Source organism: Ovis canadensis, chromosome 15 (genome assembly GCF_042477335.2).
Source record: "Ovis canadensis isolate MfBH-ARS-UI-01 breed Bighorn chromosome 15, ARS-UI_OviCan_v2, whole genome shotgun sequence".
NCBI lineage: Eukaryota > Metazoa > Chordata > Mammalia > Artiodactyla > Bovidae > Ovis > Ovis canadensis.
Genome location: NC_091259.1, coordinates 73,343,139 through 73,363,467, shown reverse-complemented (window position 1 = coordinate 73,363,467; position 20,329 = coordinate 73,343,139). Strand labels below are relative to the sequence as shown.

General features: G+C 45.5%; 1 protein-coding gene across 2 annotated transcripts in view; it reads right to left on the bottom strand.

Annotated features, from left to right (window-relative positions):
• Window positions 1–11,956: 11,956 nt before the first annotated feature.
• TRIM44 (tripartite motif containing 44) overlaps window positions 11,957–20,329 on the bottom strand; it is a 112,863-nt gene continuing 104,490 nt past the window's right edge. The window contains exon 4 of one of the 2 annotated variants that reach the window (XM_069555120.1): window positions 11,957–14,250. In XM_069555120.1, coding sequence (XP_069411221.1) covers window positions 13,928–14,250 — 323 coding nt within the window. In that variant the 3' untranslated portion in view covers window positions 11,957–13,927. The remainder of the gene's footprint in view (window positions 14,251–20,329) is intronic. The other variant, XM_069555123.1, reaches the window with a different exon arrangement.

Here is a 20,329-nt window from a genome sequence, read left to right as displayed (position 1 = left end):
GGAATGCAAGTGGGAACTGCCTCAACCGCCTGTGCACCACACTCAGAGAAAGGTGCCTGCCACCCTTTCCTCTAAGTACATGTTGACCTCATACCTGAAGAATGGCAATTTGGAGGGGTGCCAAGTGAGTATTCTTCCCAATGTGCTCACATTTTCCTCCAGTGTTGCATGCATGCACACGCACACACAACACACAGCACACACACATTCACTGACATCTCCCATTCCTGTGCTGCTGCCTGCCGCACTGATGCCCCCACAAATGCATCTGAAGGTTCAAGGCTAAAGCGCCAAGGAAGGCATTTGAGAATGGTCCATAGTCAACTCTGTTAGAGGCCAGACACAAATGCCATTCTTTGGTGACCTTAATTTCCCAGTGCTGGAAATGGATGTAACTGTTAAGCTGGGAACAAAAGGGCTGACCTATCCACAAGGCTTACTGAGCACCTTCGCCCTGATGCTTGCTATACTGTTACAGCTCAGTTCAGTTCAGTTCCGTCGCTCAGTCGTGTCCGACTCCTTGCGACCCCATGAATCGCAGCCCGCCAGGCCTCCCTGTCCATCACCAGCTCCCAGAGTTCACTCAGACTCACGTCCATCGAGTCCGTGATGCCATCCAGCCATCTCATCCTCTGTCGTCCCCTTCTCCTCCTGCCCCCAATCCCTCCCAGCATCAGAGTCTTTTCCAGTGAGTCAACTCTTCCCATGAGGTGGCCAAAGTGCTGGAGCTTCAGCTTTAGCATCATTCCTTCCAAAGAACACCCAGGGCTGATCTCCTTCAGAATGGACTGGTTGGATCTCCTTGCAGTCCAAGGGACTCTCAAGAGTCTTCTCCAACACCACAGTTCAAAAGCATCAATTCTTCGGCTCTTAGCCTTCTTCACAGTCCAACTCTCACATCCATACACGACCACTGAAAAAACCATAGCCTTGACTAGACGCACCTTTGTTGGCAAAGTAATGTCTCTGCTTTTCAATATGGTATCTAGGTTGGTCATAACTTTCCTTCCAAGGAGTAAGGGTCTTTTAATTTCATGGCTGCAGTCACCATCTGCAGTGATTTTGGAGCCCCGCGAAATAAAGTCTGACACTGTTTTCCACTGTTTCCCCATCTATTTCCCATGAAGTGATGGGACCAGATGCTATGATCTTTGTTTTCTGAATGTTGAGCTTTAGGCCAACTTTTTCACTCTCCACTTTCACTTTTATCAAGAAGCTTTTTAGTTCCTCTTCACTTTCTGCCATAAGGGTGGTGTCATCTGCATATCTGAGGTGATTGATATTTCTCTTGGCAATCTTGATTCCAGCTTGTGCTTCTTCCAGCCCAGCGTTTCTCATAGTGGTCTCAATTTGGTGGCTTGTGTGGCTTTTACTTGTCCCAACAGTAACCCCAGAAGGCAGCCTGGAAAAGAGAGCCCACGTGTAGGCGAGAGAGAGAACCAGAGAGAGAGAGAACTATAAATATGTAGGGAGAGCGAGCAGGAAACAGCTTGGTTCCAGCTGGTGCCACTCTGACAAGGAAGCTTGCAGAAGGCTGAATGCTAATGTCTGCTCTGGACCGAGACTAAGAACCCCAGCCTATGCAGTGCTTCTCTTCGGTATCGAAGAAGGACTCTTGGGGTATCTCCTAGAATGTTCTAATGTGGACTCTTGGGCCAATAAACAGACTTTCTCTTCTGGGAGAGTGTGGCTAAAGCAAGGCAGAAGCTTAGGTTTCCCAACAGCCAGATGACCTTAGGCAAATCATTTAATCTCTTTAGGCCTCAGTTTTTTCACCAGTTAAATGAGGTCAGCTGGGCTCAGCCCTAAATCAGCGCTTCCTAAAATTGTTAGAGGGAATGCCTTAAAAGAATACTCTACTCTTTCTTGAGGTTCCACAGTGCAACTGAATGTATGAGAAGGTTTGGGAGGTCCCACAAGAAAGAAACCCGCTCAGCATCGTCTAGTCTACTCTTCCGCTCGCCCATCGACTCAACTCCTGCTGTTTGCCACGGCTTATGCAATCTGGTGTCAGTCCGCTCAGCCTGCGGTAACACCGCACCATGAACTGGATGGCTTTTCAAGAGGAATTCCTCCATTTCTCACAGCTCAGCAGGCTGAAGTCTGAGGTCCCAGCCAGGTCCTGGTGAGGGCCCTCCAGGGGGCTGCAGAATGCTGACTTCTCCTTGAACACTCACGTGAGAGCTCACACTCATGACCTAATTACTCCATAAAGGAGTAACACCATTACACTAGGGGTTAAGATTTCAACATAGGAATCTGGGGGTATCTGGGATATTACGCCCAAAGCATTTGGGCAAATGTCACTCTCATGAAGTCTACATGAGTCTAATTCTCCTGGGCAGCCCCAGTTCGGGTGCTCCTCCCCACCCCACCCCGTGCTCACACATCTGCATGGACACGTCCACACACACACACAGAAAGGAGGGTTGGGATCCTCAGAGGAAGCATCTTTCCATTCGCCCTGTCACTTGTAGTTTTGTTATGACCTTACAATGTTAGAGCTAGAAGAGACAGAGATCCTCCAATCCAGCTGACTCTAGCCCGCATTTTATGAGTATTGAGAGCGGGCAGCTGACCTGCCACATGCTGCACAGCTTGCTAGTGGCAGAGCAGGGCTGGCCCTTAGGTTTCCTAACTCTCTTCCCTCTTCTGAAGGAAGGTACCTTTTGATGTCACCAAGCGCATTGGGCACTCATGCTGGGGTAGATGTCGCTAAAGGTGTTGCCCAGTTTTCTGCATCAAGATGTAATATCTGGAGTAACTACGGATACGAATGCTATCAAGATGTCAGTCCACAAATATTTTTGAACATCTATTTTGTGTCAGGCAGTCGGTAGTACAGGGGTGAACAAACAATACAAACTTTTAAGAGGTACAGATATGAAAGTGTAGTTGGGCAGGTGTGTAGAGAGGGCTAGGAAAGTAGCCCCCAGGGGAGCTAGAGGCTGATGAGACAAGCCAGTGTGGAGCAAAAGGAGGACAGGCTCCATCCACAGCCCCAGGGCGGGCTCCATTTTGACGACGGATGGTCGTCACAATACATAATGGTGAGCTACCACTTATTAAGCCCCTCCGATGTGTCGGGGACTGTCTAAGCCCCATAGGTAGATCCAGCTGCTTATTTAATTCCTCAGACTTACTTAAGAACAGAGCCAGTACTAGAACCCAGTCTGTCTGCTTCTAAAACTAGGTCTCAGGAGGAAGCTCATTCCATTTCCTGAGGACAGAGGACCACACAGTGTTCTTTATCCTGGAGCTGTAACACTGGGGTTAAGTGGTTCTTAATGTTACAGTTTCGCCCTAATAATTTAGGCTACATTTTGCTTTTCACTTCATTTCATCACTCTTAGGTCCACCCTCCAGAGACCATCCTCTTCCTCAACAGATGCCACACACAAAATCAATTACATCCTATTATCTGATGCCAGTTTTGTTTATACCCTAGGAGGGAGAAAAATATGTTTTTATGAGTGCAGACTTTATTTTTTCCGTTCTGTCCCCTCCCAGGAGGGAATTTCAATATTTCTTCTGAAACCAGACATTGTGTGGGGGTTTGGAGTGGTGAGGGGATGGATACATACCCCACCTTATTTATTTTCTCTTCTGTGGAAGGGTCTCAGCTGTTTTTCCTCCCAAATTGAATTCTCTTACTCTTGAAGAATGACCCAAGCAAAGAAATTTCCCAAACATCTGAAATCTGAGAATTGGTGCCTGGAATCCATGAGGCTCATAGTTTCCAGATGGGGAGGCCGGAAGAAGAGGAGGCGGAGGAGCAGAGGAAGGAGGGCGGGAGGATGAAAGGCAGGGGGAGCCTGAACTCTGGCTCACTCTGCCTGCCCCGTGAGCCAGGCCAGCCTCTCATGTGTTCCGCAGGTCTGCCATCTGATGGCGTGCCAGGCCCGAAGAAACTGCCGCGGTTGTGCACGACCTCGTGAGACCATTCCAGTCATTACTGGGAAGTAAGTCATCATGAAATTGTCTCTTCTGAGGGCGGAGACTGGCTTCTGGAGCACAATATGAAAGAAAGCCCATGGCCTGGCTATCAAGAAGGGCATAAACACTCCAGATGGATTTTCTCACCATCTCAGAAACTGCAAAAGACCAGATGCTTCTAGAAATCTTGACTTCTCTACACCACTTAACCAGATGCAAGAGTGGACCCCCAGGTGACCTAATTCTTCCTCTGCATGTCTTGTCCTCATGCCAGAGGCAGGGAGAGAGGCTTAAAAGGCAACCTAGCTTTGAGTAAATGAAGAGGCAAGTATAGTTTGGCCATAAGTGGGCTAGGTACAGCCTCAGAAGGAATACCCTTTTTTGATCAGACAGGCCAGTGTCTCAGGCCAGACAGGCCAGAGGGAAAAAACGAGTTTGGGGAAAATAGATCACACCCACCTGTTGGCAAATGGGAAAGTGGTTTAAGTGCTGAGGAAAAATACCCATTTTTATCGTTATCAGTGTTTTCTTTACCATCATTTCCACCCACAGTCACCACACTAACTCTCACCACCACCGCCATCACCCCTGCCCGCCCCCCCACCCGCCCCCCGCCCCGCCAAACCAAGGAGCAATCTTACTTTTCTCTCATGGTTCTTCCCACTTGGAACAGGCTCAGTGTGACCCTGGGATATAGTCATACAACTGGGTCAAAAGGTCCTAGAAGCCTGAACGTGTGGAGAGAAACCAAATACAGAAAAGTTCCTTCCAGTTAACACCTGCAGTTTCCAGATGTCCTAATAAAAATGGTGAGGCAACAAACAGCCACCCTTAAGCCAGAGGACTACACCTGGACTCAGTGTTTTCAAGAGCCAAGCATTCAAGCTCCTCATAACCTGAACTCCTGGCCTGAGACATGTAAATGTTGAACTACTCTCTGGCTTGGGGAGAGAGAGCAGGCAGGGGTGAACGTAGCCTGTAATGGCATGACTTCAGCAGACCATTCATCTCACCCTGAGGTATGCAGGGAAACTGCCTGCCTCCTCAGACTGAGCAGTGCCCAGAATTTATGAACTTCTTCAGAGTATGATGTGAATCTGGGGTCTGAGCCAGGCATTATCATCAGGAAAAGGTGGACAATTTCCCTCTCGCTCCCCTCTCCTTTTCCTATTGCTGACTATATTGTTCAGACACAAGCTAAGATTTAATCCCTTCTGCTGCTAAGGGTGTTACAGAATACTGGTTGCCATGTAGTCATAAAAAGTACTCAAGTAAAAGAAAGAATGAATGAAAGAAAAGAAAATAGAAAAAAAAACAGTAGCAAATGACAAAACTCATCATTACTACAAGCGAAAATTAGATAGGCAGGGAAAAATCCTTGCCCATATACCAGGTGGAATGCAGTTGATTAACTCAGATCATTTCTATCTATAATCAACATGGCATGTGCTTTTGCAATCATGCAGTGTTGAAAGAAGTGCGTCTTGGAAGAAGGGATAGTTCCAGTCCCATGCTTATAAATTTCTTTTATCTTAGGGTCATCAGATGAGGGCTGAGTTGCCACAAAGTGCTCAGTGACCCATGGGAAATGAATCATGTTTCCATTCTAGGGCTTAATACATGCATTACATCACTATTAGAAGCAAGCGACTCTGGTGGATGGCTCTGACGTGGATTAAGGTCAAAAGTGGCCCTGGAGACCAAATTCCCTGATGAGAGTTTGCCACACAGCTCCATGTGTCCTTTGCTTCTGAATTCTTTCTTTTCCTAGCAACAACTACTAAATACCAGCTTCCCAGGCTGGTTTTATGAGGTTTATTCTTCTTGCAGCAAAGAACTGGAGAAATACAAGTGAGACTCTGTTATTACAGGTTAAATTGTGTTATACTCAACTTGTGGAGAGGGTCCAGTTTCCTTTTATTATACCCCAATTTTGCTGTAAAGACTGTTGCTTGAAATAAATGAGCAATTGACAGGGGGTTAAACATAACAGGGATGCTTGAGTGATTTTTATGGTAGCAGTATTTGTTGTAACAGAATTTGACCTGTATTCTGGTTATTAGTTTTACTCATCACATTGGAAACTTGGCACTTCCATTGTTCATGCCGTTATATGCAAAGCACTGTAGCATGAAAGTCACTTACAAAGCTATGAAAAGAAACTCTCTAATCACAAGAGGCTCCTGGAACAATAAAACCTCGGGTAGGGGGATGTTTTGTTTTGTTAAGCTAAATGTTCTGGATAGTCCCAGGTTTATTCCTTTAACCCCTAAAAAGGAAATTAGTTTCATTCTTTTGTACCATTTGTGATGGAAATATTTCTAAAATTTGATATGGAAGTTCTCGCTTTCTTCTGAGCATAATTTAGTTTCAGGGTCATCATTTTGAGTATAATTATATGGTCCTATGATATGAGCGTTTAGAAATTGAGATGTGTAAAGAGCTATTTTTGGCACTAAATGCCACCCTGGAGTGGTTCTTGAACTCTTCAGTCTATTTAAACTTTTTGTGTGTGTCTTCTGTATTGCCGTCAGCTCTTTTTCCTTCTTGATTTAAGTTTCTGCTAGATATCTGTTTCCCGCCCTTAAATTTAATCTGCGGTAGTCTTGGAAACCAGACAGCAAACATTTACAATTATGTGTGAAACAGGAATAAATAGGTTCTGCGTAGGTGCTTTATGGAGAGACAGATGGCCTTTCTCTTATGTGTTTGCTTCATGCGATTTATTTCAACTCATCAGGAGCCTTGTCTACTCACTTCTTAGTTCTCAGTCATTTTCGAATGGGTCCAGCCAAGGTTTCAGATCTTTCCAGTTCTGCCTCAATTACTCATTGTCAGACCACTTGTGTTGTGTATTTTGTTTAAGAAGTAGGGATAGGTGAAGCTGGCTGAGCCCTAGGAAAATGAGTTGTGACTGACTCCCTAAACTGGCGTGAAGATTGTGGACCATTTTGGTAAGGCAAATCGTATGCTATGGCCCAGATGGCTCAACTCAGTAAATGAACTGTAAACCAGACAAGCTCCCTTTACAGTCCCTTTCCAAGAATATGAAGCTGGCCTGATGTCAAGCTGTGGGAGACACCTTCAAGATGTTTAATTAGATGACAGACTCGGTGCCAGAGATGGCTGACTTTGGGTATTCTAAGACTAAAGCCCAAGAAGCCAAGGCTTTGCCTCTGCTGGTGATTTAATGATTTCTGGCCTTGGAAGAAAGGAGATAAGGCAAGTCTAGTAATTCCCTCCTTCTGGAAGTGCAGTTTCAGGCTGGAGAGGATTTCACTCTTCTCTTTAGCCTTCCTTCTCTCACTGTACCTCTGCGTTTCACAAACTGTATAAAACAAGGCCTAAAAGGACAAATTCCTTTGCCCCAAGGCCACACTGCATGTGTTTGTGGGGAGGATGTGCATGGGTGATGTTGTTCACTAGCATAAGGTAGAATCAGTGCAGCTAGGAGAGAAGAGATTGAGAGCTGGGCTTTTATGTCAATTCCTGCTGTGCTATGCTTAGTCGCTCAGTTGTGTCCGACTCTTTGTGACTCCACGGACTGTAGCCCACCAGACTCCTCTGTCCATGGGATTCTCCAGGCAAGAATACTGGAGTGGGTTGCCATGCCCTCCTCCAGGGGATCTTACCAACCCAGAGATTGAACCCAGGTCTCCCGTACTGCAGGCGGATTCATTACCATCTGAGCCACCAGGGAAGCCCAAGTCAGCCAGATCTGGGTTTAAATCCCACCTTTTCATTTATTGGGGTGTGACCTTGGGCATAGCTTTTAACTCTCTGATGCCTGAACAATAAAATAGAGAATAATATCAGTGTGATGAGAATTAAATAAGATAATGTAAAAAGCAATGAGGACAGTGCCTGGTCTGGAAAAAGAGCTCAGTAAATGGTAGCTATTATTTAACAAAATGAATGATTTAGCCTGCAAGACTGTCACATTGAACAAGGAATTAGTGCAGACACTCTGCTCAGCCAGTTATTGACTTTGTTTCCTTTTCTGTGCCGTCTTCTTTTCTTGCTAATACCGGCAGCCTGACTTTCGGCCGGGTGTACCCACCTCTGGTGTCTCGTTAAGGCCAGGAGATAGTCCAAACCAGCTGCAATTTCACTCTTTTATGAGTGTGAAGGAACTGGGGCCACCTGTAAGTTGGCCAAGCCAAGATCAATGAGACAAAATAAAGAGTTGTAGCTATCAGAGGGAAAGACGATAAAATGAGAAAAGGCTGGGGCAGTGGGATGTGGTATTGAGTTGCTGGCACCAGGAAGCAAGGAAGAAAACCTCCAAACACACTGTGGTTTGTTAAAACACCAAGACTCCCAAGTACCACAGTGCTTGGCAGCCCCATCTCGCCAAGGCAGAAGTGTCCTCAGCAGCTGGGGAGGTTATGAGAGATGGGAGGAAGTGGGCCTAATGGTTACTCCAGGAGACAGAGAGTCTGATGGCCTGGCTCACTGGGTGACCTTACTTGCTCTAGAACCCTTACTGGAACAATTTCTCCAAAGTTCATACAGCCCCCAGCTAACTGAAGGGGTCTGATGGACACAAATCTGTTAAAAAAAAACTGTTTTAGAGCAGGGCTCATACAAACACTCTTGCTGGTAGGTTTTAAAAACTGAATTTTAATACCTTTAGGTAGGACTTGTACTTTCTAATTCATACAGCATCTACTACCTTGAGTTTTCACATTTTGCCTCTTGGTTTTAATGCATCCTTGGCTCCTGGTATTACAAACTGGATGAGAACTGCTTCATTTATAACTTAATTCTATCTCTTCATCAGTTGTATCAAATGTGTACTTCTAAGATTCCCCAAAGATGATTTTGCTGGCCTAACTGTAATTTGCTCTATGAAATTTTTTTTTTCCCTAGAAAATATGGTAAAGATTAAAGTTTTCCCACCCCCTTGGGCGAATCCAAATTGTAAAGCTTTAACATTATTTGAAAACATCATTCAGGACCAAGCATTCTTTACTTTATAATCTACTTTGCTGAGAACATTTAATGTAGGCATGGATCGTTTCACTTCGAGGAGAAAACGTCTCTTTAAATAACCATGATTTTCATTCTGTCCTTCTGTAACTCCCAGAGACCTCCTAAGTCAACCCCAGAGAAGCCAGGACGAAGCAGCATCCCATCTCTCACAACCAAAACACCATCATCTGCGGCATGATCACGGCTAAGAGTGCAGATCACTGTGAATATTTACACCTAGCACGTCCTTTGTGCAAAACTCTGAGAGACAAATGGTATTTCCAGGAATAGTTTATTGATTTCCAAATGCACAGGGGCACCGAGTCCAAACATCCTGGGATAGCGGTAAATCTCTCTCACAAGATAATTTACAGCAAGAAAATGATATACTGCAACATTAACTCAAACGTATAATTCCCTTGAAAGATTGAGTGTTCCCTTGTTTAATGTAAAGGGTGAAAGGGGAAGATGACTCAGGAGGGAATGTGGCAGTGTACAGGAAAACAGGCAGAGGACGATGGATTCGTTGGTTCTCCCCATCCACGAAGTGGGTGCAAGACCGGTCACTGGAGAAAGACTGGCCGCTGATACTCCCATGAAGGATAAATCTACTGTCGCCTCAAGGTCATACCAAGCCCAGCATGATATGACCTGGCCCTGTGGTATTTTTGTACCAGTATACCACAAGTGTTGTAATTAATTTATTTTTATTTTCCTGCTCTGGCACCGGTTCTGCTGTTTCTGGTGTGTTCTCGGGCCTTATAGCTCTTGGAATGAGCTGGCGTGGGACTTCCAACACACTGTTGGGTAAGGCAGTATTAATGAGATCTAAAGTCTCCTCTATAGGCCTTTTTTTGTTTGTTTGTTTTTCTCAGGGCTAGGCTGAGCCCACTCATAATAGATCGATTTGTTTTTTTAATCAGAAGATTTTAGATGTGCTAGGCACATAGTAAACAAGCAACTGCTTTTCTTATGGAAAAGCATGTGTTGAACGGCTATTATGTGAGTGTGCCAAGGTACGGGCAAGAGAATATTGTCTAGGTGGAGGAAAGAGCTTCCTAAGCCCTACCACTCTTACCAGTTATGAATTCTTCAGCCATGCCCTCAGGCCTGACTGCAGTGGTCAGACTCCCAGGTCACCGAAATGGCTGGGTATCCAAATTTCCCGTATCATTAGACCTCCTGGAGTAGGGCTGGAGTGTAAATTCCTTCAGGGCTGTCACCTTGGCTTAGCTTTAGGAGCTGACAACCTTTGCTGAGGCACAGCTCTTCCTATAAGCATCTCTTGAGCAAGCACCATAGCTCCATTACCTGGTGACGCTTGTGATCAGAGCCGGCAGGAACCTCTGCGTGGTATGTAAGATCATGAGGGGACTGCTCTGCAGCTCCCTTGGTTGTTAAACTGAGTGTGTGTGTATGTGTACATATACACATCAGGTATTTGCAGGGACGTCCATATTCACTGGACTTTGAATTGCCGCATCCTCACAGGGCACAGATGAGCTAGGTTTACTAGAATATGATTTCCTTTGCAGCAGCAGGCATTTTCAAATAGAGAGCGGAACACTGCTCACTTTCACTATTTCTGAGACGTTCCACACTCCTAAAGGCCTAGAAACACCTTATTTATGGGCTGTGTGCATGTTCAGTAGTGTCTGACTCTGAGCCTGGACTGTAGCCCGCCAGACTCTTCTGCCCATTCTCCAGGTAAGAATACTAGCGTGGGTTGCTATTTCCTTCTCCAGATCTTTTCCACCCAGGGATCGAAGCTGTGTCTCTTGAATCTACTGCCTTGGCAGGCAGGTGCTTTACCAGCTGAGCCACTGGGAAAACCCAGTAACTGGCCTAGATGGCTCCAACTCCCCCTTCTTTATGAGGGATGGCACCGAAGAGCAAAGGCCTCCTCCCATTCCTGGGGGCAGGCTCAAGTCAGCAACATGTACTTAATGTATCTGCTAAACTGGAAGAATAAGGCTACCCTGATGCCATTTCTGGGCCCAAACTACTGCCATGAAATGTCACTGTGAAAAAGAATCCTTAGAGTGGAATGGTCAGACTGTAGCAGGGGAACCCACAGCCTTTTCTGTATTTTAGGGATATATAAGAGTTAGGAAGGGAGAAGGAAATGGCAACCCACTCCAGTATTCTTGCCTAGAGAATCCTGTGGACAGAGGAGCCTGGAGGGCTGCTGTCCATAGGGTCACACAGAGTCGGACACGACTGAAACAACTTAGCATGCATGCATGCATTGGAGAAGGAAATGGCAACCCACTCCAGTACTGTTGCCTGGAGAATCCCAGGGACAGCAGAGCCTGGTGGACTGCCATCTACGGGGTCGCCCAAAGTCATACACGGCTGAAGCGACTTAGCAGCAGCATCAGCAGCAGAGTTAGGAAGAGCCAGGTACAAAAATCTGCTCCCATACTTTCTAGCTGCGTAACTCAAGACAAATAACTCTTACCTACAAATCTGTATTATCATCTGAGAAATGGGGCCTTGGTGCAGGGTCCTAAGTATTTAAAATCATTTCCCTATTTGGGCTGTCAGAGCAGAGACTCCAGGTACTTCTTGGAATTGCCCTGGATGTAATGTCACCAAATCAAAGGTCAGACCTCCTTGTAGCCTCGGATATCCAACATTTGGAAGGCATCCAAGGATTGCTGTGAGGACCCAATTCATTCTGAAGACAGTCATTACCTGTCTCCCTTGCTGACATCTCCCTAGGGATGTCTGCAAGCCCTGCAGCCAGGCAGGACACAATTTGGAGCAACTCTACTGACCTGGTAGGAGGGAGGCCTCCTCATGCTGGGGCTTAAGGCCAAGCAGCCTGCTCCAGCTTTGGGGAAGCTGGTGCCACTGCAGGCAGCATCCTAGCTCTTGCGTTGATAGATGCTGCCAGCAGGAACTCGGGAGCCTGGGCAGAAGCTGCTGTGCCGTGTTTAATGCTTCCCTGGTTAAAGTTTTATCAGGTACTGAAGACAGCGGGAGCTCATAAAGCAGATCTGAAATCCTTTCTAGGTAAAAGCCAAAGTGCTTTCCTCGAGGATTATAGAGATATGATAATTTATTGAGAAGGCTGGTATGTATTTTTATATTTCCATTCATATCCATTGCATAAATGCCTGGGTTTCCCAAATACTGATTTAAAGTAATAGCTATGATCACTTATGGAGGAGCCAATAAGCTGTCGATTGCTAAGATAAGGCTACCACTTGGAGATTAAACAATGGTTACTGGGGAAAGACAACACAAGCTTCCAAATCCTACAGTCTTCTTAATCTTTCGATTTTTTAAACTCTTTTTGAGAATGGCCACTGGTCTTCCTTTAAAGGTAGTTGCATTGGATGTGGCTGGGGGATGTAATTAGTGGTCTGCCAAAATCTTCAGTTTTTTGTGGGCAGAAAGGTAAAGCACCAAACATGTCTCAGCCATTTGTTGGCCACCAGTTTAAGATACAAAATTTTAAAAAAAACAGAACAGCCCAAACTACTCTCAGCCCCCAGTGTCCCTCATGATTTAGTAAGCTGCGGTACTCTTAACTGAGAAGCGTATATGCCTGGTAGCTTCCTGGCATCAAAGAAATAGTCATTTCATAGCATGCACAGGATTGAACAGTGATATAAACAGGATTCCAACAGTAAGCACTATTTCTACCTCAAAACCACTCTGCACACACACATCAGTTGGCCCTAAAGCTTTGTTGACAGGTGTACAGGTCACAGGCAGGCAGGCAGGAAAACAGGAAGATCCCCCGATGCAGGCCCCTGTGGTTCTGCCTCAGAAGCACTAGGAGTCTGGGTCCTGAGTCAGCAGAAACCCCAAGGCTCTTGGATGTATGCAGTTCCAATTGTACTTCTCAGAAGCGAACACCCAAATACCACCGACAGCAGAGGAGGGGGAACACACAGCCCACTTGCAAACAAAAGTCCTCTGCGAAGTCTCCCGTTTTATCTTTACAGTTTATGTATATGAACATTCTATTTCATAATGTAACTGTGTTTGTTTTATCCGAAAATAACATCATGCCCTGACTCCAAAACATTTGTTCAGTCAAAACTGCTGCTGCGGAAGATGCATGCTTCTCAGTTTCCAGTTCTGTGTTTCCTAGTACATCACTGCTTAGTTGGGAGTAAAAAGCTTGGCTGTAAGGAAATGTGATTTGGAGTGGGGAGAGGCCAGAGTCCAACCACTGTGTGTCTCTGCTCACAGCGTGTAAGAGGGGAGAGGCAGTGGGTGGGAGATGACCTGGATGTGGGGAGTGCTGGGGCCGGAGGGGTCCTCCCCTGGAGTGAAAGGAAGGTCTGTCTGCCAGGGGGTGGAGCTCAATTCACACACCACAGAGGGCCAAGTATCCTCCCCGCTCTGCATTGAAGCCAAATCAGGCTAAGCTAGGGGAAGAGGAGCAAAACCTACAGAGCAAATTCCCATTTGTGACACACATTCCAGACTTTCATGATGTGACGAGACCCATAAAACCTCAGAATCCACTCACATAATTCAGGTTCCGTCAGATCCTTTACTGACTATTTTGGAAACCTAGGCAATTTGAGTTCAGAAATATTTATTTCGATTTCAACTTTTAATCAGATCTTTTTGGTTCCTCCCTTTTTTTTTTTTTTAAAGTCATTTCCTTTCTACCTCTTCAATCTTTTTTTTTTTTTTTTCATTTCCACAGGATTGAATTATGAATCTGAAGTCCAGGATAACCTCACGTACTAAAAATATCTTTATATATTTCTAACTTTTAACTCTGTCGGTTTTCAAGCCATCCATCTTATTTCATGAAACCACATTTTCACAGATGTATAATTGGACTTGTAGTGACTAATTACATGGGTTGATTCAGCCCTACTTTCCCCCTCATTTATTCCATGCTTCGATATGAATAAAGTGGGGGGTGATTAGCAGGGAGGGAAACAAATCCTGGCTGCCCTTCACGATGATTTCAGCTCCTTCTTAATGAAGTGATAACTGTTTGGGTATACACCATTGCAGGGACTGGCTTTCCTGAGGAAGTTCAAAGCAGCTGTTGAGGGAATGACCTGAGGACCCTGTAATTGCTCCTGGTGGAGCGCGGGGGCACTTTTCCTTTTCCTGCCACAAGAAAATGAGAAGCACGGTCAGTAGCAGTGAAGCTGGTCATTCCCTGGAGAGCTCTGTGCCTGCTGCGGGTCTGGGGAGGCATCTGGCGGAAGCACGTTGCTTGCCGGGCAGCCTTCACAGGGGTCAGAAGCCGTTGCACACACGCCGTCACATACGCACAAGGGGAAGGGGGGGTGTTCCACCGGGGGGGGGGGGCGGCGGGCAGGCCTTCATGTGTCCTCGTCTTCATCGGCACCACTACAAAGGAAAGGAGAACCAGTGAGTTCAGACATCACAAGACGGGAGGCGCACCTGTCTGCTGACAGCAGGCATAGGCTCTGCCGTCAGAGCCCCCTGGATTCCAGCCCTCACCCGACCACTGCGGGCACTGCGGCCAGCGGCATGCTTCTGCACCTCTCCATGTTCTGATTTCTTTATTTGGCTGCAGAGATAATGATGATAATGAAACCTACTTTCTCAGGTTACTGGAGGAATAAATAAGAAAATACAGGTAAAATGCCTGTGCCTGGTACACAATAGGTGAATAGCTATTTAAAGGAACAAGTGATTTGTCATAGTATTTTTTTTTTTTATTGTAACTTGACAAAATAAATAGCTGGTAAAAATTGGGAGTCTGACTTCCCCTAAGCCTTAAAGCCAGGGCTTCCTCGGTGGCTCAGTGATGAAGAATCTGCCTGCCAATGTAGGAAACACAGGAGATGCAGGTTCAATTCCTGCGCTGGCAAGATCCCCTGGAGGAGGAAATGCAACCCACTCCTGTATTCTTGCTTGGATAATCCCATGGACAGAGGAGCCTGGCGGGCTACAGTCATGGGGTCACAAAGAGTCAGATGCCACTGAGCACACACACAAACCCTAAAGTCACCTATTGTTAGAAGAGAAAAGCAAAAAGAAGCTGTCATTTTGTACACCCAGTGGCACTTCTCACTTGGAATAAAACCAAGGTTTCCATTCATGCCACAGGGACAGTCACTGGATTCAGGTATCATCGCCTCAGAGAAGGTCCCCTATCTCAGTCAGCCTCCTTGGTCACGTCCATCTCCATCTTATTTTTTCATAGCCCTTATCACGTCCTATAAATCATTTGCTTGCTATTTACGCCTCCCTCTACCCCCGCTGGAGCATAAAAAGAGGAGCAGTACTGTCTATTTTATCGACGACTGTTTATCTGGCACTAATACTGTGCTACGCACACAGAAGTGTTCAATAAATAGCTGTTTCTAAAAGGGAGTGAGAAATAAAAATGGGAAGGGAGGAAAGGAAGGTGCTGAAAGGAACAGTCATCCAAAGCTGCCTTGATCAGGGCATCTTGGGTGTTGGTGGTATGTCAGGGGCCAAAAAATGAGTTGTGAGTCTTAGAAGCACAGCTAGAAGCTCAGCTGCTCAGGGTTAGAGCCTTGCTGGCTTGGTCCTTGGAAAGAACACTGTTGATAAAATACTAATGCAAGAAAAAGGCAGGGTCAGTAAAAGCCTTAGAAAAGTAGTAAACTTGCCTGGTTTCTCCTCGTCCACCACTTCTAGGGGTCACTATCCCGAAAATAAAGAAGGCTGAGCACCGACGAATTGATGTGTTTGAACTGGGGTGCTGGAGAAGACTCTTGAGAGTCCCTTGAGATCTTCATCACTGAGCAGGCAGATTCTTCATCACTGAGCCACCGAGGGAGCCCTGGCTTTAAGGCTTAGGGGAAGTCAGACTCCCAATTTTTACCAGCTATTTATTTTGTCAAGTTGCAATAAAAAAAAAAAAGCAGGAGATCAAACTAGTCAATCCTAAAGGAAATCAACCCTGAATACTGGGAGAACTGGAAGAACTGATGCTGAAGCTGAAGCTTTAATACTTTGGCCACTGGATGTGAAGAGCTGACTCAGTGGAAAAGATCCTGATGCTGGGAAAGATCGAGGGCAAGAGGAGAAGCAGGCAACAGAGTATGAAAGGGTTGGATGGCATCATCGTCTCAATGGACATGACTCTGAGCAAACTCTGGGAAATAGTGAAAGACAGGGAAGCCTGGTGTGCAGCAGTTCATGGGGTCAGGAGAGTCAGACATGACTCAGTGACTGAACAACAGCAACGTCCTGAAAATAAAAAGAGCTTGATCAAGTGTGCTGGGGCACCAAGCTAAGCGCTCCTCACCCATTCTTTCTATTACTCCTCACAACAATCCTAGGATGCAGGGACTACTGTTAATATTATTATGTTCCCCATTTGGCAAATGAGGAAAGCAAAGCTCTGAGAGACGTAAAATCCTTGGCCACAGAGTAAGGTCCATGTCCTTGAAACTTGGGGATTAGTTTTGGCTGGAGAAAGTCTCAGAGTCAGGCTAGGATACTTGGGAGGGAGGGAAAATCTCCTTCCTCTGGTCAAGACAGGAGTTAGGAAGAAGAAAGGCCTGGGGTGCCTTAGCTCCCAGCTATGACCTAGAAATTTGTTTTTTTTTTTTTTTTTTAACCTCACAACAGATTATCTATGTCTACATAAAATCAGGGCTGTTTTGCATCCACTTGGGAAAGACTGTAAGGGAAAAATACCCTTAACAACAGACCTGTAGAACTGCTGCTCAGGGCGAAAGCACCTTAAGACACGGAGCCTGAAATTAAGGCAAGTGTACTCTAGGAGCCAGAAGATCCAACCCAGCAAACTTCACTATCCAAACTCTGCCCTATTCCATTTGCCCTATTCTATTCCCTCTTTCTGCCTGTTGTCCAATCTTGGGAGGAAGGGTGCACGCTTGGAGGGGTTGGTCAGTGAACTGTCATTAAGGAGCAGTGTTTGGTGGCATCCGTCCCAAAGGGAACAAAGGGTCTTTCATGAGAGTGCCTTGGCATAATCAAGGCACAGTTGGAACTGGCGCCATAGTCTCCCCTCTGGTATTATATCCAAAGCAAGCTCAATGTTCTTTTGTCCATTTTCCTTCAAATATGAGAGGTCTAGCATCAGCGTGTACCCTTCCCATAAACTGCGGCTCACTTTTTAGCATTCTTCACTTGAGATACATAGTTTAGAGGGTTCATGAACCTACTGAAATTGTATACAAGATTGTGTCTGTGTGTTCCTTTTCGGACAGACGCCATAATTTTCATTATACTCAAAAAGGGGTCAACAACCTCCCAAAATTAAGTATAATGAAATTATAAATAAATTTAAGTTCCTTTCAAGTGGCCAGGTCCCTTACTATGAGACATGCGGAGTTGACTTGGGGAGAAGATCAGAAGCCCTGGCTGATAAAATCTTTTCTCATTATCCTGAAAGAGATCTGTTATGGGGCCTGGATGACCACACTCACATCACAGTTTAAAAGCATAAGACCTTGGGATTCTAGCACCAACTCTTTTGTGACCCCATGGACTGTAGCCTTTCAGCCTCCTCTTTCCATGGGATCTCCCAGGCAAGAATACTGGAGTGGGTTGCCATTCCCTTTTCCAGAGGATTTTCCTGATCGAGGGATTGAACCCACATCTCCTGCATTGGCAGGCAGATTTTTTACCACTGAGCCACCAGGGAAGTCCACGTCACTGATTAATCTGACTGTATACTCTGTATTAGTCAGGGCACTAGGCGCAATGAGTAAGATGAGATCACTGTAGTTGCCCTCATGGACTTTACAGTCCAGTAGGTGAGGGAGGGGGAAGCGGAGGGGAGGGATAAGGGGAAAGAGAGAGAGAGATGGGGGATAGAAGGAGAGAAACATTTTTGTCCAGAATAGCATCTTCAAATAAAGCATCTTCTTTTTCATAGTTAATAACCGGGCTTTTATACAACAATAAAGAAGAAAAAAATATAACTGAATCTATAGCACAGAGCTCTGTTCACCTTGCGTGTGATCTCTCCTGGAGAGTCACACAGTATAGCTGGTGTGAGATATCATCTGAATGCTCCTTCTTGACTCTCTATATGAGCTGATCTGTGTTCACAGGATTTTATCTTAGTCTGTAGGAGCCTTTACTTTCTCCAAGGGAAGAAACATTGTCTTCCATCTTAGCCACTTATCATCCTCCGCCCCTCACACTGGATTTATAATTAGAGTGATAGAAATTTTTTAAGTGTTTGTTTTGTTACTGCTGTTTTGAGAATAAACTAAGGGTGTTAGATAGCCCATTCTGTGGTGGATATTCACCATGAGAGAAGCAGCACTATATAATGGCTTTGAAGTCACCAAACCAAACTAGGTTGAACATCCCACTCACTCTGGCACTAATGAGCTGTGGGACTTGGGGTGAGCTGATCAGCCTCTCTGGGTCTCAGTTTCCTCGTGGTAATGCTATATATCTTACGGGCTTACTGTGAGAGTTCTATGCATTTTATGCCATATAAATACAATGTCGGCTCCCTTCTTCACCCTGCCTTTCTGCTCCAGAAGCAGCACCTGCCTAACTTTCCTTCCACGCTGCTCTTCTAGCATCTGAGATGCTGCATTGCAGAGCATGTGCGCTCCTGTCCCCAAATGTCCTTAAAACATCCCTAAAGTTCTGGAGTGCGACAGTCTATCCAGAGACAGACCTATGGATACTGAATAGAAAGAAAGGCTGAGCTCCCTGCTTCTGACCCTTCTGCTTGACTCAGTCGTGTCCGACTCTTTGCGACCCCGTGGACTGTACTCCGCCAGGCTCCTCTGTCCATGGGGATTCTCCATGCAAGAAGACGGGAGTGGGCTGCCAGGCCCTCCTCCAGGTTCTGTTTGACAGATCTCTAGAAAAGTCAGTCCCTTAAAAACACTGGTGAGGACAGACACTGTGAATCCAGTTCACTGGCCTCAGTCACAGACTGGCCCAGTTAGAGAGTACTGGTGTTTCTAAAGGCAGAGGTTTTGAGACCAGGGTACACATGCCTCTGTGGTACCTAGTGATCTTCCAGGAGGTTATCTGCTGCTGCTGCTAAGTCACTTCAGTCGTGTCTGACTCTGTGCAACCCCATAGATGGCAACCCACCAGGCACCCCCGTCCCTGGGATTCTCCAGGCAAGAGCACTGGAGTGGGTTGCCATTTCCTTCTCCAATGCATGAAAGTGAAAAGTGAAAGGGAAGTCGCTCAGTCGTGTCCGACTCTTCATGATGGTCACGGCTAATTCAAAGGAAATTAATGTCCAGATCTGTACCTTCCATGTATACCCTTTCTTAAAACCAACCTCTCCCAGAACATGCTTGTATCTACAGGTTCTGTCTTCAGTCACTCTCACTTTTTACAATCACCTTACCTCCACCTCAGAAAAGAAATGCATACCCCTCATCCTACTGAATCTCACCACAGCACAATTTTAAAAAGCCTTGCTTCTATGAGAACAGGATAGGAAATAGTGAAGGATATAATCCCTTATTTCATCCGGGTAGTAAACTCCTGGCAAAGCTGTGTGCCTTTAACTGTCTATCCACAGATCTAAGAATTCATATTCAGAAGTCAGACACTTGTCATGAAATGTGTACTAATATGTTCATTTTTAATTGAAAAAAAAAAAAAAAGAAACCAGACTTGGATCTGACAGAATGCAAAACTGATTTGGCTGGATGGTTTGACCATTTAAATCATCTTTGCCCATGAGAGTATACAGCAGATCTTGCCTATAAATTTAAAAAGCTGTATCTGTAGTGTCAAAGTTTTGACAAAAATGTATATAAAGCAACACACTACGTCAGAAATAACATCCTTTTCAACTATCTAAACTTGATATATAATTTTAGGAGTTAAAATGGGCAAGAAGACACATGATTTTTTTTCTAAGTTATTTTTTGGGGGTGTAAGAACAAAAAAAAAATAGCTAAAGGAACCGAGAATTTCTAAATTGTGACTGCATGAGTGATTTGACATTTAACACCTGCTGGGGGTAGGGCTCCAGGTGACAGAATGCGACTAAGAAGCCCCGCCAGCAGACCGCTGTGTCTCTTCTGCCAGCGGGGTGCACCTCCCCAAGAACAATCCCTTCTGTCTTGTGCTTGTGAAACTGAAGGCATTGTTAGAGGCAGGCCACAAGCCCCTGTCCTATTGAGCCTCTCAACACCCGCTGATAAAGTGATTATGATGGAAGAGTGTTTCCCTGCCTGACAAGCTTTTAGACAGCCCATATAGACAGGCAGTTCAGATTTTCAGCTTCCGTCCCCAGAGATGGACACTTATATGAGGAAGTTAATAAATGAGGTGGGTAAGTACTCTGATCTCGCAAGTTACTTTCTTTTCCTGAGACTATAATACAACTTAATTCGATTTGGCATCACTTACACTGCCGAGTCCTTGGCTATTTATTATTATTGCTGTGAAAAGATTTTTCACTCATGAAGATGGAGAAATTAAGAGGTATCAACAAGAGAGGAAAGCTAGACTCAGCTGG